Source organism: Taudactylus pleione, unplaced genomic scaffold, assembly GCF_031769625.1.
Source record: "Taudactylus pleione unplaced genomic scaffold, aTauple2 ptg001437l, whole genome shotgun sequence".
Classification (NCBI taxonomy): Eukaryota; Metazoa; Chordata; class Amphibia; order Anura; family Myobatrachidae; genus Taudactylus; species Taudactylus pleione.
Window position 1 is genome coordinate 1,925,859 of NW_028285836.1, and position 17,564 is coordinate 1,943,422.

At 48.1% G+C, this 17,564-nt stretch overlaps 1 protein-coding gene across 2 annotated transcripts in view; it reads left to right on the forward strand.

The window, feature by feature from the left end:
• Positions 1 to 4,522: 4,522 nt before the first annotated feature.
• LOC148442616 (ankyrin repeat and SAM domain-containing protein 1A-like) overlaps positions 4,523 to 17,564 on the forward strand; it is a 151,414-nt gene continuing 138,372 nt past the window's right edge. For both annotated transcript variants that reach the window (XM_088463724.1, XM_088463725.1), the window contains exon 1: positions 4,523 to 4,756. In XM_088463724.1, coding sequence (XP_088319850.1) covers positions 4,584 to 4,756 — 173 coding nt within the window. In that variant the 5' untranslated portion in view covers positions 4,523 to 4,583. The remainder of the gene's footprint in view (positions 4,757 to 17,564) is intronic.

The following is a 17,564-nucleotide window of genomic DNA, read 5'->3' on the forward strand; positions in this document are numbered from 1 at the left end:
ACCCCACTTAGACTCTCCTGGGGATTTGTGATATCTGACAACGCCACCAATATTGTACGGGCATTAGATCTGGGCAAATTCCAGCACGTCCCATGTTTTGCTCACACAATAAACTTGGTGGTGCAGAATTTTCTGAAAAGCGACAGGGGCATGCAGGAGATGCTTTGGGTGGCCCAAAAAATTTCTGGCCACTTTCGCCATTCAGCGACTGCGTGCCGAAGACTGGAGCACCAGCAAACACTCTTGAACCTGCCCCGCCATCACCTGATGCAAGAGGTTGTGACGCGGTGGAACTCAACCCACTATATGCTTCAGAGGATGGAGGAGCAGCAAAAGGCCATTCAAGCCTATACATCCACCTATGACATAGGCAAAGGAGGGGGTATGCACCTGACTCAAGCGCAGTGGAGAATGATTTCCGTGTTGTGCAAGGTTCTCCAGCCCTTCGAACTTGCCACACGTGAAGTCAGTTCAGACACTGCCAGCTTGAGTCAGGTCATTCCCCTCATCAGGCTTTTGCAGAAGCAGCTGGAGAAAGTGAAGGAGGAGCTAATACGGAGCGATTCTGCTCGGCATGTGGGAGTTATGGATGAAGCCCTTCATTCGCTTTGCCAGGATTCCAGGGTGGTCAATCTGTTGAAATCAGACCACTACATTTTGGCCACCGTGCTCGATCCTAGGTTTAAAGCCTATGTGGTGTCTCTCTTTCCGGCCGACACAAGCCTGCAGCGGTGCAAAGACCTGCTGGTGAAAACACTGTCAGCTGAAGCGGAACGTGACACGTCAACAGCTCCTGGGGCTGCCAGGAAAAAACTTAGGTATCCTAAGCGACCCGCTGGCAGTGATGCAGGGCAGGCAGGACCAAGTTTGGACATCTGGTGCGGACTGAAGGACCTGGCAACAATTTCTGACATGTCTACTGTCACTGCATATGATACTGTCACCATTGACAGAATGGTGGAGGATTACATCGGTGATAGCATCCAAGTAGGCATGTCAGACAGTCCGTACCTGTACTGGCAGGAAAAAGAGGCAATTTGGAGGCCCCTGTACAAACTGGCTTTATTTTACCTGAGTGGCCCCTCCAGTGTGTACTCTGAAAGAGTGTTTAGTGCAGCCGGGAACCTTGTCAGCGAAAGGCGTAGGAGGTTGCTTCCACAAAATGATGTTCATAAAAATTAATTATCAACTCTTCCAGGGAGACCAGCCTCCAGAAAGTACAGAGGGACCTGTGGTGGTGGATTCCAGCGGGGACGTATTAATACTCTGTGAGGATGAGGATGTACTACACAACACTGAAGAGGGTGAGGAATCGGTGGATGAGGGTGACATCTTGCCTCTGTAGAGCCAGTTTGTGCAGGGACAGATTAATTGCCAGCTTTTTTTGTGGGGGCCCAAACGAACCAATAATTTCAGCCACAGTCGTGTGGCAGACCCTGGCGCTGACATGATTGGTTTGTTAAAGTGTGCATGTCCTGTTTATACAACATAAGGGTGGGTGGGAGGGCCCAAGGACAATTCCATCTTGCACCTCTTTTTTTTCTTTGCATTATGTACTGTTTGGGGCCTAGTTTTTCAAACTGCCATCCTGTCTGCCACTGCAGTGTCACTCCTAGATGGGCCACGTGTTTGTGCCGCCCAGTCGTATCTCTTAGCATAGTCATCCAGCTACCTCGGTGCAACCTTTTGGACATAAAAACACTATTGTGAGGTGTGAGGTGTTCAGAATAGACTGGAAATGAGTGGAAATTAAGGTTATTGAGGTTAATAATAGCATAGGAGCAGAAAAACCCACAAATTCTGTGATTTTAGCTGTTTTTATGCTTTAAAAAAAAAAAATACAGATCCAAAACACAAAACCCAGAACCCAAAACACGGAAGGGTGGTTTTGGCAAAACCAATCCAGATCCAAAACACAAAGAAAGATCCAAAACCAAAACACAAAACATGAAAAGTGGCCGGTGCACACCCCTAAATAAAACAAACCCTAAGTCTAAATTCGCCCCCTACCCTGAGTTATGCCTTCCCAAAATACCCCCATAGACTAGCAGAAAAGTGGTCCTAATTGAGAATGTCAGAAAAATGTGACAGTTGGAACTTTAGATTACTCCCAAATCCTCATTGTGTATGTTTTTGCCCTAAAATTTGGCATGCAACACCGAGCGTCAGTTCTACCCGGTCCTGCCAAATATCAGCTTGGTACCACTTATAACTTTTGATGTGTAGCCCCTTAAACACCATGACCCCCCCTCCGGAATTCTCTATGGGAGAATTCCAGTTTTTTACATGCAGCAGCCTCAATATAAGGGCACGACTGTGCCCTTATAATATATTTTACATGTACCAGCAGTGACAGACAATCAGGTTGTTATAGTGTATCGAGACTTATAGTCCCTGCTTGTAGGTTCAATGTGTTGTTACCAGGCCCGCCAAGAGCCGCGGTAAGCCCAGGTAAAAGGGGGCTTGGCCTAATAGTAGCAGTGTGGCAATGCCCCCTTCGGTTTTAAAAAAGAAGTAAAGTTTTGCAGCACACTGCGCCCTCCCGGTGCATAACCAGTGGGGCGCGCGATCAGCTTGAACGCTCCCCCCACAGGCATAGGAGACTGCTATGGCTGCTTCTTAGCAGCAGCGAGCAGTCTCCCAGTGCAGCCAGGCACACAGCAGCGTGTGCTGGGATGCTGTGTGATGTAAGAAGGAGGGGGAGCGGTGCCAGACCCGGGCCCCTCCAGCAAGCCTGGGTAATTAGCACCCGCCCCCCTCTCAGCGCCCCTGGTAGTTACATGACTGCAGGCTTGCCTACCCTCCCGATTTGGCCGGGAGCCTCCCGATTTTCAGGTGCCCCTCCAGGCCCCCCGGAAAGGCAGGCAAGCCTCCCGGAAGCCGGCATCCCTACCCTCCGCAGAGTTAATATCAAAACCCCCGCAGCAGGGGGGCCCGGTGACGCGATTCGCACTGAATCGTGTCATCGTGGCCCCGGCCCCTGCTTCACAATGCCGAAAATAATGGCATTGTGAAGAGGGGGCAGGGCCACAATGATGCGATCACGTGGCTCCGCCCCCAAATGTGATGTCATCGCCAGGCACACCCCCCGCTGTTAGCCGACAATCAGCTCCCTCCCGGAAGGAGGGAACTGATTGTCGGCAAGTATGCATTACTGTAGTTTATAAGGATATAAATCAATATATGCTGCTACACTACAACTCCCAGCTGATGGCTGGGCATACTGAGAGCTGTAGTCCACCGTCAGCTGATGAAGGAAAGCTCGGCTCCTCAGATGTCTCTGTTATCAGTCAGATCTCTCTGGCTGGTTCCTAATTAGTTTACTTTTACCAGAGATTTGTTCTGTGGCTTAGGAAAGTGTGACAGCAAACATCTATTAATCTGAATGTGACAGGGGGAGATCGAGTATTAATGTCAATGTGGCAGGGCAGGGATATATTAATGTCAGCGGGGGAGCTAGGGTCTCAGCTTATAGCAATATATATGCCCATAGGTGGAACTCGACACGCCCTTTGGGCGGAGAAGACCGCGCCCCCTGTACGACTCCCATCTACAATCTCCCTGAAAGTGTTTTTCAAAAGTAGGCAACTATGTTATACAGTACTGCTTGTACCTCCTTTCTACATGCCTGATTCAGAGGTGTACGCTAATACCACTGCAGCTGCGAAATTGTATGCAGTGGCTGTGCGAAAATACGTAAATCTCGCAGCCACCTGGATTCGTATTAAGGGCATAATTCAGCATGGATCGCAATTGCAACCGTGTATGCAGATCGGCTGATGGTGCGTACTGCGCACACAATGCCGTAATGTTGGCAAGCATGAGTAAGCCATTAGAAGTGGCAGTAGGACCATGCTTCCTGAGCTGAATATTTTAATTTCAGATGCTTTGGAGTAAAAGGGGAGTCTAGGGGAGCAGCAGAAGGACCTAGCACTGCCCTGGACATATATGTACATTCTGGTCTCTTTATGCACTGGATAGTGTATTATTATACAGTATTAATAATTACCCATGTTAATAATTACCCATGTTTTCCAGATGTCCTAGTTGGTGCGGTTGTATTCATTAACTGACATATGTTAAAAGATGCAAAGTTGGTGCTAATTATTTCATTTGTGATACTGAGGAAAACATGAAGCACTAATAAAACTTCTGCAGCTTGTCTAATTTAAGTGTGTGTGTGTGTGAGAGGGAGAGAGGAACAGAGGGAGGGAGGTTTAGAATGTGCCATATTAGTTCCTGGGTATGGTTAGATGTGGCAGGTATAAATAATTTAATTTTGTAATTATTCAGCCCAGGTTACTGTACTGTGTGTCTGCACCCCACAGCAGTGCCCTGTGTTTACTAGTGTTTTGTTGTTATTATTTATTACTAGACAGTGTTTCTTTTCTTTCGTATACGTTTCAACAAGCTTTATTGAGAAGAGCAATCTGCTGAAGCAGCGAGTGGAGGAGCACGGCTAGATGCGTGTCACAGCGTGACGCAGGAATACACCAACCCTGGATTAATGGAATGTACGTGCGACGTAGGCACGCTCGTCTCGGAAGTGGCGGCGGAGGCGTGGTTGCCGGGGTGACGGCGGGATGGGGAAAGAGCAGGAGCTTCTGGAAGCCGCCCGTACCGGCAACCGGGCAGCGGTAGAAAGGTTGTTAGGTGGGAAGCGGCTTAGTGGGGCCGGTCCCGGTGGGGCGGCGGGGGGTGGGGCCGGAGCAACTGGAGGAGGATCTACCAGTCACCCACTCAGCAGCCTGCTCAGGTACTGTATGTCCCCTCTGTACACCCGTATGTCTCACCTGGTGGTGGCCGGACGTGGTTAGGGACTAGTGATAAGGAGAGAGGGACATGTGTCAGTGGCTACAATTTGCGTCCAGGTATTATGGGCAACACATCATTTCCCTGTCTCTATACAGCCTTATTGTGCTCCATGCCCGCTCTGCTGACACTGTGTGCTAGGTTGATGCTAGATCCTATGTGGTGTACTATGACCTGTGTGCTGCTCTGCGGCTATACCCGTATTGACTTAGGTGCCCTGATTCATTACATAGACTCCTTTGTGAGAAACCATTCTGCCTAAATCGTTGTATGTTTCCTGTTTATGCTTGCCTTAATGCACAGTGCAGCATTATATGTTGGTGTTTTATAAATAAAATATAAAATTATAATAATTGTAATTAATATTTTCATTATAGTTAAGTTTGATGTCTTTGAAGTCCTAGACTTTGGTGCTGTGTGTGCTGCAGCAGGACAGTCCCACTACCTCAGCTTTGGTTTAGTTAATGGTCAACTGGAGAAAAAAACTATGCATTTAATTTTGGTTTTCCTATCTTCACTATAGATTGGTTCAACATGAAATTAAAGTGGGCTGCAAAAAACCCATGTTGCATACTTGTATTTCCACATTTAGAAAGCGACGAATGAGTGTTTTAATCGCTAACGTAATGTCAGATTTTGATTATGGTTACTGCCTCGTATGGTAGGCATTAATGCAAAGTAAATTCTATGATCAAAACATGGGAAATGTGAATAAGTAGATGGTGGAAAAAATGTCAGATCTGGCATACATTGCATCTGTTGGAGAAGTTTGTTGGTTCTTGTCAGTGACTTGGTGTGTGTCTTGAACATTCACAGAAACATGGTAGTGTGAACAATATTCTTATTGCATAGATTTATACAGTTTACTGTCCTCTGCAAATTATATATTTGGGGTTATATCATGAAATCACAATTTATCTAAAAAATACTGAGAGACGCTATTCCCTTGATTCCTTAGTTAAGTGATTTCCAAAAGGGTGTCACGAGAACATTTGTCGTTATAGTGGGGAAAAGTTTATATATCAATGGTGTCGGTAGCTGCGTGAAAACAACAAAAAATTGCGAAGCACTTTAGTGGAGTAGGGTGAGAATGTCTCTTTGTAAACTCTGAGCATATCAACTGAGTGTCTATTTTCTAGCATCACAAGAAATTAATGACAGGCACTATAAAAACAGCTAGAAATGGATAGGTGGAAAAATTATAGCAATAAACATTTTCTGTAAAATTACCATAATTAAGGTTGATTTTTGAAGTATTACTAAATCGTAATCCACTTTAAATTGTTGTCTCGGAATACTTTGCCTATAAACTGTAGTGGCAAAGCTTTAGGTCATGCGTAGAAAAGTGGTTTTAGTGGTGACTTACGGAGAGTACACACTAGACGATATCTTGAACGATTTGGCCGATTCCGACTCAACGGAACGACAAATTGTCCAGTGTGTACTGTCTGTCATGATGCCGATCTGCGTTCCCGTCGGTCGTTGGTCGCATCTTCAGATCTTTTGTACATGCAGTAAGAGCTGTCAATCTCGCTAATGATTCTCCTCAGATCGTGCAGTGTGTTTGCAGTAGCAGGTGATCAGGCGGTATGGTTACATTATATAGTTAACAATCTAACCACCAAACTGTGCACGATGTATCGTTTGGTCGTTGGTAAGATTGCACAGTGTGTATGCACTAGATCGTTTGCCCGGGAGTTCAAGGGAAATCGCTGATGACATTGCATTGTTTTCAAGTCTAATGGGCTCGATTCAATTGAACGCAAATTAAATAGCGTCGGGAAGGAGCTCCCGGAGCTATTCAATTCAGCGTGCTGTTAGGTCGGAGAGTGCCCTTTCTCGTGCCTTAAACAGGGTGTTTAGTCGCGAGAACGGGCATTCTCCGACTAAACTGCCCGGCGCGATGCTGTTTCTGCGACAATAAGGGCAGAAAACAGCATTGCGCCTGTACTTTTGTCGGATTTCTGCTTGTACCTGGAGGGGTGCGTGAAGAAACCCTTAGCGCATTGAATTGAATAGCTCCAGGAGCTCCTTCACGGCGCTATTTTATTCGCGTTCAATTTAATTGAGCCCTATTGGTACCCAGCTTTACACATTTCTTGTCCGTAAAAGAATGTACTCATTGCTATTAAGGAAATACTTTTATATCCAATTATTTTTCAGTTTAGTTATTGCATTTTAAAAATAAGTGTGAAATGACTGTTAAAAATGGGTAAAGTTAGCTGCAGGCTTACTGATGATTCATCCTTATGCCTAGATATTCTTGTTGTTTACACTATAGCTGATCTAAGCAATTAGGAAATTGTAAGTAGTTGTGTAGGCACAATCGTCAAAAATAAATAAATATATATAGTCAGAAATCCCCTGCACTCGCCACTCCCAGATTTGGGGTGCAAACCTGCATTTGCCATTCCCAGGCCTGGGGTGCAAGTGGCTTGTGACCACATTGCTTAAATAAATAAAAACGAAAACACTGGCGAGTGCTGAGTTTATTTATTTAAGCAATGCACCTGTGTGCAAGATCATTTATATTAACCTGTGTCAGCTGCCTTTTTGGTAGTATGATAGAAGCTATGTTTGGCGACTGTCTTGCCTTTAAAAGCCTTAAGTTAGTTGGCAGGTGAGCTTTAAACCAGTTAACATGTTTTCAGTTTAAACTCTGTGATAGCAGCTACCAGGTTTACATAAGTATGACTGATAGTATAGGGCCTGCAGGGTCCCGTGATGTGGGCTGCGGGCTTAAATGCACTGATCAATCCATGAACCAAAACCCCATTATATATGCATGCTGGTGTGTGTGATTTAACAATGGTGAGTGCTGAGTTTTATATATATATAGCGTTCCCGCTAGGCTGTTTTAGCGGGGCGCGGCGCCTTCCCTCCTTCTGGAGGGCAAAAAGCACCCTGTGCCCGGCATCTATTCTCCCTTTCTGCAGCGCTTGGGGGCTGCCCAGCATGTCCGTAAGCGCCGGGCACGCCCCCAAGTATGACGAAAAGTGGACGCGTCTTATAGACACGCCCCTTTTCATGACCACACCCCCTTTGCGGGCACGCACCTTTGGCGCGCGCACAAGGTTGCCCTCTCTAGGTCCGGCGCCCTGCCTGCCGCCGGAGCTAGAGTGAACACATATATAAAATCTATCTCTCCTTAGGACGAGGATTAAACCTCGAAATGTTGCAGGAAACTGTGGACTGAGTGCCTTCTTTATTCTGCGTTAACGAGCCCATCGAGTGCCGTTCATACTGCTTACATACTGTGTGTGTGTGTGTGTGTGTGTGTGTGTGTATATATATATATATATATATATATATATATATAATTTTTTTTTTAAAAGATATCTTTTGTCATAAGTTTTGCTGTTAATAATGACCTCTCATTCCCGAATCCAAGATTTCACCCGTGCTGCCCACCCATTACTGGAATGTTCTCCCTCGTTTTATCAGACTATCTCCTAGTCTGCATAGCTTTAAATGGGTGCTAAAAACCCACCTGTTCATAAAAGCATACCAGCCAACTGCTTAACCATGTTGACACAAAGTTTACCTCAGCCTCTTTCATCCTCCATCTCTCCCACTTACTATCTGCCCTCAGCTCCCTTGTGTCATCTGTTTGTCTCCCAAACCCTTTAGTATGTTTGCTCCTATGAGCAGGGCCCTCCTGTCTAATAATCTACTACTCTTGCTCACCAGCTACTCGTTTACCTCCTCCTTGGACTCTGCTGGGGCTCAACTTCATCTTTGCCTTTCCTTCACGTACTCTTGCAGTGGCTCTAAACTTGTTAGTTTCGCCCTAACCTGTGGGTATACAGATGTGTCCACATACAGCTTACTTCCTTGTGCGTTAAACAACTCTTCTAGTCGCGCCCTGCCATAGCGTAACTAGGTAGTGCTGTTCGTCTTTCCGTGTGACTTTTTACCTACAAATGCGCGTAATTTGCGAAAAAAATGCACAAGCAGTTACTGCTGATTAAAATGATATGCGGCATGCCTATATTCTGTGTGCAACTGTGTGTATTTGCATGCAAAATGCTCTGTTAGTGTCACTGCTGCTGACACTGTTATGTAGCATGAAGATACACCTGCAGTTGCACACAAAATATAGGCATGCCGCACAGTGATTGCAAAATACGTGCTATAGTGTGTCTTTACGCGCTACAGGACACTTGGGAACCAGTTTTTAAAACTGATCGTGTCCCGCAGGACGCGCTGGCGTGTTTGTACCTCAGTAGCCAATCAACGTGCAGTGGCGGCCCCAGCCATTCACCACACAATGCCGTGCCCCCAGCCATTCACCACACAACGCCGTCCTCCCAGCCAATCACTGTGCAGTGACTCCCCCCAGCCAATTGCCATTCGGTGCCATCCCGCTAGCCAATTGCCATGCAGCGGCGTCCCCTCCAGCCATTCACGAGGCGCCACCCCCCCAGCTAATCACTGTGCAGCGGCTCTCCCTAGCCAATCACCACGTGGCACTGTCCCACCAGCCAATCGCCGTGCATCGGCGTCCCCCCAACCATTCACCACGCAGCGCCGTCACCCCCAGCCAATCGCTGTGTAGCAGGTCCCCCAGCCAATCACCACTCAGCAGGATCTTCCTAGCCAAGCGCCCTCACTGTTTTAGTCCTGACACTTCCTTCCCCACAAGCGCGCTCTCCAGAGTCCAGACTCTGCAATCCGCAATGGGGGATTAAATAGAGAAGTGGGATAGCTAGCAGCAGGTTGGGCAGCAGCAGAGAAGAGTCCCTGATGAAGGACAGCGGCATCACCTGCACAGAAGTCTGTGGGCGATTTGGCTGCAGCAGAGTTATCGTTGGTCCTGGGACCCTCTAACAGCTGGCACTGAGCTCTCTGTACGCAGGAGGCGGGAGTTGGACAGCGCATGGGGCAAAAGGGAGTTGTAGGCGGACAACAGTGACCTGGCCAAGGGCTCCCAGCAGAAGCAAAAGAGGTAACCACTGCCCCAAGTTTTATCTACCCTAACCCCTCCTTACTCCAGCACTGTCCCCATTATTTGCTGCCCCATATCCCCTATTTGCCCCCCCAGTACTGCCCTAGCTGCTATCTACCCTACCCCAGTACTGCCTGCCTCTAACCTCTTTCTTGGCCCCCGTACTGCCCCAACTGCTATCTACACTTGCCTGCTCCCTACCTCCAGTGCTGCCCCAGCTCCTATCCTGACCCCCGGCTACCCCCAGCACTGCCCCTAACACCCTTCTTACATCCCAGTACTGCTCCAGCTGTTACCCAGCCATGCCCCCTCCCTACCCCCGTACTGCCCCAGATGCTATCTACACTTTGCTCCTCCCTACCCTTCGTGCTGCCCCAGCTCCTATCCTGAGCCCCTCTACCCCCAGCACTGCCCCTAACACCCTTCTTACTCCCCAGTACTGCCCTAGCTGCTATCTACCCTTGCCCCCTTTCTACCCCCAGTACTTCCTGCCCTTAACTCCCAGTACTGTTCCAGCTGCGATCTATCCTTGCCCCCCCTCCCTACCCCCAGTTCTTCCTGCACCTAACCCCCTTCTTGCCCTCCCTGTACTGCGTCAGCTACTATCTACCCTTGCCCCCTCTCTACCCCCAGCACTGCCAGCCCCCAGGTCTGTCACAACTGTTCTGTCTTCACCACCCAGAATATGTGATGGAACCCAGAAACAGTGGATTAGGACCCCAAATTTCTAAAGTGAGGGGTCCCTGGGACCCACATTTTTTTTTGCTCAGCGAGATCACCTCCGCATATCGTTTTATTCTGAATACGATATGCTACGTTAGTGTCACAGCCAATGACACTGTAACATAGCATTTCGCATGCAGATAGTGTTCATTCTAGCACCCTGCACCTGTCAAACTATGCAGTTCCTCCTTCCTGTCTGGAGTGTCGCTCTCTGCTCTGGTGCTTTTAACACTCTCAGCTGATGAAACATACTTCTGATATACAGACCAGTGTGTGCTAGAATGAAGACTATGCAGATACACCCGCAATTGCACACAGAATATAGGCATGCCACATATCTTTTTAATAAGCAGAAGCTGCTTGTGTGTTCTATTTGCATCACTTTGCAAATAAGACGCATTTGGAGGTAAAAAGTCTCACGAAAAGATGCTTTGCGCTACCGAGTTGCACAGCACTCACGAGTTATGTTTAATGCGACATGTAGTGCACGGAGGTAAGATATATGTGGACACATCTGTAGGTCTCAGCTTTTAACAAATTCTGCAAATTTTTTGTATAAACTTATAACATTATGATTTCATTTACGTATAATTTCCCTGACAAATTCCATAGAATCTATTTTTGTTGAATGCTATGATTTATGAACTACAAGCTATGTAACCAAGTCTTCTAAGGAGTTTGGTTTTGTGTCTGTCTACTGTAGATCCTTTTACTGCAAGATCTGTAATTAAATGTGATATGGGCTTGTGTGTACATATAAGGGTGGTTTAATACATAAGGTAACAAGATTTCTCATTGCGTAAATGTATTCAACTCGTACATAAACATATATGTATGGCCTTGGAGCAGATTAGAAGAAAGTGCCTGAAGCCAGGACATGATGGCTTGCTGAACTTCACCGTCAATTGCGAATCGCCTTCCACCCAGGTGCGTTTTCAGTGGTCCAAAGAAATGGAAATTACCAGTGCCAGGTCAGGGCTGTAGGGAGGATGGTTCACTCAATGGTAGCTCCGTAATAACTCACCCGAATCGCTACTGCTTATCTTGAATGTCTTTGGTTATTAAAAGGCAGATCACCAACCCCAAACCTATTTCCGTGACATAACATTATCACCGCACACCTCGACAAGTTGACAATAAATTTTGGCGGCTGATGTGTCCTTTAGACCACAGATCACACTATGCACCTCAATGTTTGCCAATGTATCCACCAACCCCGCCACCTTACAACTGATGTTGGGACAGTATGACTGATATGAGTTACAGTCTAATGGCCGTGAGGTGAAGCAGTGGTCTACCTGCTATGGCCTGGCTGGAAATTAGAATGAAATAGAGAACACTACACATGTGAGAGGTCTTGTTACCTTACTTATTGAACTCCATTTGCATATATGTGATCTGTAGTGTACTTTTAATGAAGGTGATATTTGCTGAAGTACCCAGTTTAAATCTTCAATTTATTAAGTTTTATGTATTGTCGTCCAAATCCATTCAGTGGAAGGCCCAGAACAGGCTCCCTGGGTCAAAGTTCTGCCAAGCGTATACCAACGGAAGGTCAGACCGGGACCTCAATCCCCTAGTACAGGGTTGTCAAACATGTGGCCCTTGAGCTGCAGTGGAATTACACATTCCAGCATGCACTGCCATGGCATTCTGGGAAATGTAGTCACAGCAGCTGGCGGGCCCGCATGTTTGACACCCCTGCCCTAGTATGTGTTCTGGGATCCAATGTTGCCACTCTGAAGTTTTCGTCCAAATCCATCCAGTGGAAGACTCAGAACAGGCTCCCCATGTCAAAGTTTCACCCAGCGTACACCAACTGCTACCCTAAGCTCCCTAAAGCCTGACCAGGATCGAATGGACCACCTCGCGTTGGTTTCATCCCAATCGGTGCAGGGGTCTCCGAATGCATAACCAAACAAAGAGGCAGACCAATGAAAAAAAAAATATATAATATACACACCACGCAGCAGGCGGCACTGCAGATTAAAATTTCACATCTACTGAAAAGCCTCTGAGTGCCGCCTGCTGCGTGGTGTGTATGGCGGGGACTTGTTCTCCCTAAACAGGAGGGCACCGAAGCACTTAAACATTGGTTTATTAAAAATCCATACAATGTACAGCGACTTTTCGGGCAGCTGTTAATTGTATGGATTTTTAATAAACACCCTGGTATTTGAATCTATTAAAGAGTGCTGTTTTTTCTGCATTTACATTTTTGTTTCCTGGCACCCTGAGCTATATGTATCTGTCTATCTCATATATATATATATATATATATATATATATATATATATATATATATATATATATATATATATATATATGTGTGTGTGTGTGTGTTTATTTTTTTTCTATAATAGTACATCTTGCCGAATCTAATATAATCTACTTCTGAACAGTGCGTGTCTATATATCTACCTATTTTTTTATCTAAAGGCTCATACACACTAGACCAGGCCTGGCAACCTGTGGCTCTCCAGGGAATACTAAAACTGTGGCAGGGCATGCTGGGATGTGTAGTTTCACAACAGCTGGAGAGCCACAAGTTGGCCAGGCCTGCACTAGACATTAAAGTGAACGATATGGATGATAACGATATCTTCCAATGGAAGAGCAGTGAGTCGGAGGATCAACTGTCACACTACACTTGCATTGACAGTTACTAATTTCCTCCAAGCACATTTTCATTTGCCATGCTCACCAATGTTGGTCTTCAATGTAATAAATTATAACTTCAGATGTACTTCAAAGTCCATCTTTCAACCCAGGCAACACCAGGTATCTAAGCTAGTATCTAATATATACAATGTTTATAGCACTGTAAGTAAATGGTATTCAGTCACCATGTCGACAATGACTGTATAGACATTCATAGGGGGAAATTTAAAACAAAGCGATGTTGAATAGTGCCGGGAATGAGTGCCCGAAGCTATTCAATTATTCACATCGCGCCCAGCACCTAAATCGGTTGATGCAGTTTACAGCATCTAATGGCAGGGGTTTAGTCACAATAAACGTCATTCTCTGACTTAAGTTCTGGGCGCGATGCAGCTAGCACTCGTGGTAAGTCCGCAACTAGCATCGCGGCACTAGTTTATTGGATTTCTGCTCGCAGCTCAGAGCACTCATGCTTTATCGCGCATGTCGCGCCCAAAGAGACAGGGTTTAGCCTTGTAAAGTGGCTAAACCCGTCTAAAGTCCTTAAACTTAAAAAAAACCTGGTCCCATCTAAACTGGGCCTTATTGCACATCAGTAGGTTGCAAGCAGAAATTCCAGCACCAGCGACTATTGTGCCAGAACGGAGCAACAATTGAATTGCTTTGTCGGGTGCCCAGTATTTAAAGCCGTCAACGCAAGCAATTGAACCCCCCCCCCAGTTGACCACAAAAAGAGAAGGGGCCATGCTTTGCATTCTAAGGGCCTACAGGTGAAGAGGCGATAAAGTTTGTGTTCAGAGTCAGGAGATTTAGGAAAAGGGGTGTACCGAACCCCATCAAAACAGGTAAGCAGCAGCCTTTTGTGCACCCTCTCACCTGTCATCTCACTCACCGTTTGATAGGCACCATGTAGGAGAGGGGGAGGCTGTGAGGCTGTAATGGGCCAGGTCAAGGTGTAGGGGGCAGCCAGCATCTTCCTTCCAACGAGGTGGAGGGGGCGGATTCGAGCAGTGAGCTGGACTGTGACTCTGCCAATAACTTGCACTGTCTGAGGTAGAAACGTCAGTGCAGTGCGACTTTCACCTGTATCAGATGTGCTATAGGCCGTTTGCACACATAAAACTCGTTGGTGTCATGGGTAAAAGGGGCAATTTATCCGAGTTGCAAAAAAGGATGATTATCTGCTTTCGAGCCAAGGGTGGCAGTACAGCGCAGTTTGTGAACTGTTCACGTGCTGCTGTGGTAAAGGTATATTGTGACTGCACAAATGGCACGATTGCGCATAACTGACGTGGAAACTGCGGAGCTCTAGGTGCCATTGATGTGAGAGGTGAACGTTGGATTCGAAGGTGCGTGAGGGCTGAGCGACATCACACGACAGTGGAGCAGTTCACCATCAAAATTAACCTGGGTGCCACCAGACGTGTGTCTAAAATGACAGTTCAGCGAACCCTACTGCGTATGGGGCTCCGACACAAACAGATAGTCACTGCACCTATGCTAACGAAGGGGCATCGGCGGAAAAGGCTTAAATTTTCACACCTCTGTCGGAATTGGACCTCCGCTGATTGGCGAAGGGCTGCTTTTTCTGATGAGTCACATTTTCTGCTTCATCAAACGGATTGACGTTGGCGTGTCAGGCGAGAAACATCGGAGAACAAACACCCTGCAACCATTGCTGGAAGAACACAAGCTGGTGGTGGCAGTGTTATGGTCTGGAGAATGTTTTCATGGCATTCTCTGGGCCCACTCATCCATGTGGAAGGCACCCTCAACTGATTTGGTTATGAATCCATTCTTGCAGAGCACATACACCCATACATGCTGATTTGTCTACCCTGAGGCGGATGGGATATTCCAGCAAGACCATGTGACATGTCACATGGCTAGAATGTTGGACGAGCGCGACCAAGACTTCCAAGTACTTCCCTGGCCCCCTAATTCCCTAGACTTTAACCCAATTGATCATCTGTGGGACCACCTTCGATAGTTGCAGTGATCGTGGTGAGTGACAAAATTTGTGGGTCCCAGAGACCCACCACTTTAAAAAAAAATGGGGTCCTACCTGACCATTTCTGGGTCCCATCATAATTTATGCTTTAGAGCTCCCCATATGCCTCTAAGACCTCCCCACATCTCCCTAAAATGCCCATCTGATACCCCCAACAGCATCAGTTATTCCCACAAGCCCCTTAAATGCATGTTTCAATGCCTAGCGTTCCCGCTAGGCTGTTTTAGCGGGGCGTGGCGCCTCGCCCTCCTTCTGGAGGGCAAAAAGCACCCTGCCCTCCAGGAGGAGGGCAAAAAGCGCCCTGCCCTAACAGCCTGCGGGAGCCGTTCTCACCCGCGGGACGCAGTGTCCCGCGGGTGGACAAACATGCGGTGACCCGGTCACCGCCGGAGAATCTATTCTCCCTTTCTGCAGCGCTTGGGGGCTGCCCGGCATGTCCGTAAGCGCCGGGCACGCCCCCAAGTATGACGAAAAGGGGACGCGTCTTATAGACACGCCCCCTTTTCATAACCACGCCCCCTTTTCCGGCGCGCGCACAAGATTGCCCTCTCTAGCTCCGGCGCCCTGCCTGCCGCCGGAGCTAGAGGGAACACTAAATGCCTCCATGATCTTTCAGGCAATATGACTTGTCTGTTCACAAAACACATAGTGAATAAGTAGGTTTACCATATCATCACTTTAAACTGGGACACTCATGGATTACACAGGTTCTGTGGCTCATTAAAACCAGGTGAAATCTAGGCATGAAGTCAGCCAGTCACAGAACCTTTGTAATTAATTCATGTGTCCCGTTTTAAAGCGATAGTATGGTTAGCCTATGAATAACGCTTTAGGTAATAGGCATATTTATCAAAGGATAAATGCCCGGTCTTTACACATTATGCCGCACATTAATGCCCTTTACACATTATGCCACACAACAATGGCCAGCCTTCACACATTATGCCACACAGCAAAGCCCAGCCTTTACACATTGTGCCATGCAGTAATACCCCTTACAAGTGATGCCGCACATTAATGCCCTTTATACATGATGATGCACATTAATGCCCTTTAGTCCCCCTATGCATTACCCCCAGTAGTAGTCCTTGCCCCCAGGAGTAGTCCCCCTATGCATTGCCCCCAGTAGTAGTCCTTGCCCCCAGGAGTAGTCCCCCCTATGCATTGCCCCCAGGAGTAGTCCCCCCTATGCATTGGCCCCAGGAGTAGTCCCCCCTATGCATTGGCCCCCGGAGTAGTCCCCCCTATGCATTGCCCCCAGGAGTAGTCCCCCCTATGCATTGCCCCCAGGAGTAGTCCCCCCATGCATTGCCCCCAGGAGTAGTCCCCCCTATGCATTGCCCCCAGGAGTAGTCCCCCCCCATGCACTGCCCCCAGGAGTAGTCCCCCCCCTTTGCACTGCCCCCAGGAGTAGTCCCCCCCCTTTGCACTGCCCCCAGGAGTAGTCCCCCCCTTTGCACTGCCCCCAGGAGTAGTCCCCCCTATGCACTACCCGAAGGAGTAGTCCCTCTATGCAGTGCCCTCAGAAGTCCCCCATATGCCTCTCAGACCCCCCCTATGCAGTGGAGGTAGCTGCCCCCCCAAATAGGAGTGATCTGGGCATTAGGCCCAGGTCACTAAAGGGCAAATTGGTGGGTCGACTACTGGGGACCCACCTATTTGCCCTTTAGTGACGTGGGCCTAATGCCCAGGTCACACTCCTAGTTGGGGGGGCAGATACCTTTAATTGGGCCTAATGCCCCCTATGTTGCCCAGGCCTTGTGCCCGCCTATATACCCACAGGCCTATTGCCTGAATTTATGTCACGGGCCTAGTGCCCGGCAACCCTGGTGGTCTAGGGAGGGGTAAATAACGGTGGCCCAAGGACACCTACCCCCACGGTGAAAGAGTCTGCGGGGGGAGCTTCGATTAGTTCTTTTACTTTCCACCCCTGCAGTCCTCTCCGGTCCTCAGCTTCAGTCTTCTGCCGCTGGCCCGTCCTGGCCAGCGGCGCCGCCTTTTCCTTCTTGATCACGCCGTCTTCTGGCCTCTTGCGCGGCCGCTGGAACTGTTGCCGCGCCGCTCTTCACTTGTCTTCGGGAGGTCTTCACTCCTCCCCTCCGCCGACGGACTGAATGTTCCCGCTCAGCAGCGTCTATTCAAGACGCCGTGAGTGGGCGGGGCTATGACGCGACGAGCAGCGACGTCGTGTCTGCCTCCTAATGGCAGCTGGACCGCGGGCCAAAAGCTCACGGCCAGTGCCAAACCACCGCCGCCGCTACTTGGCTTCTAGGCAGCGAGCTCCGCTCAGCTCCCGCCTGGAGCCAAGCTTCTCCCGCCGACACTGGTGGAAGGGACCCGCCGCGGTGGCTTACCCGGCGCTGGGAACAAACACTGTCCCAGCGCCGGGCATGGACGCTGTGCCGATGC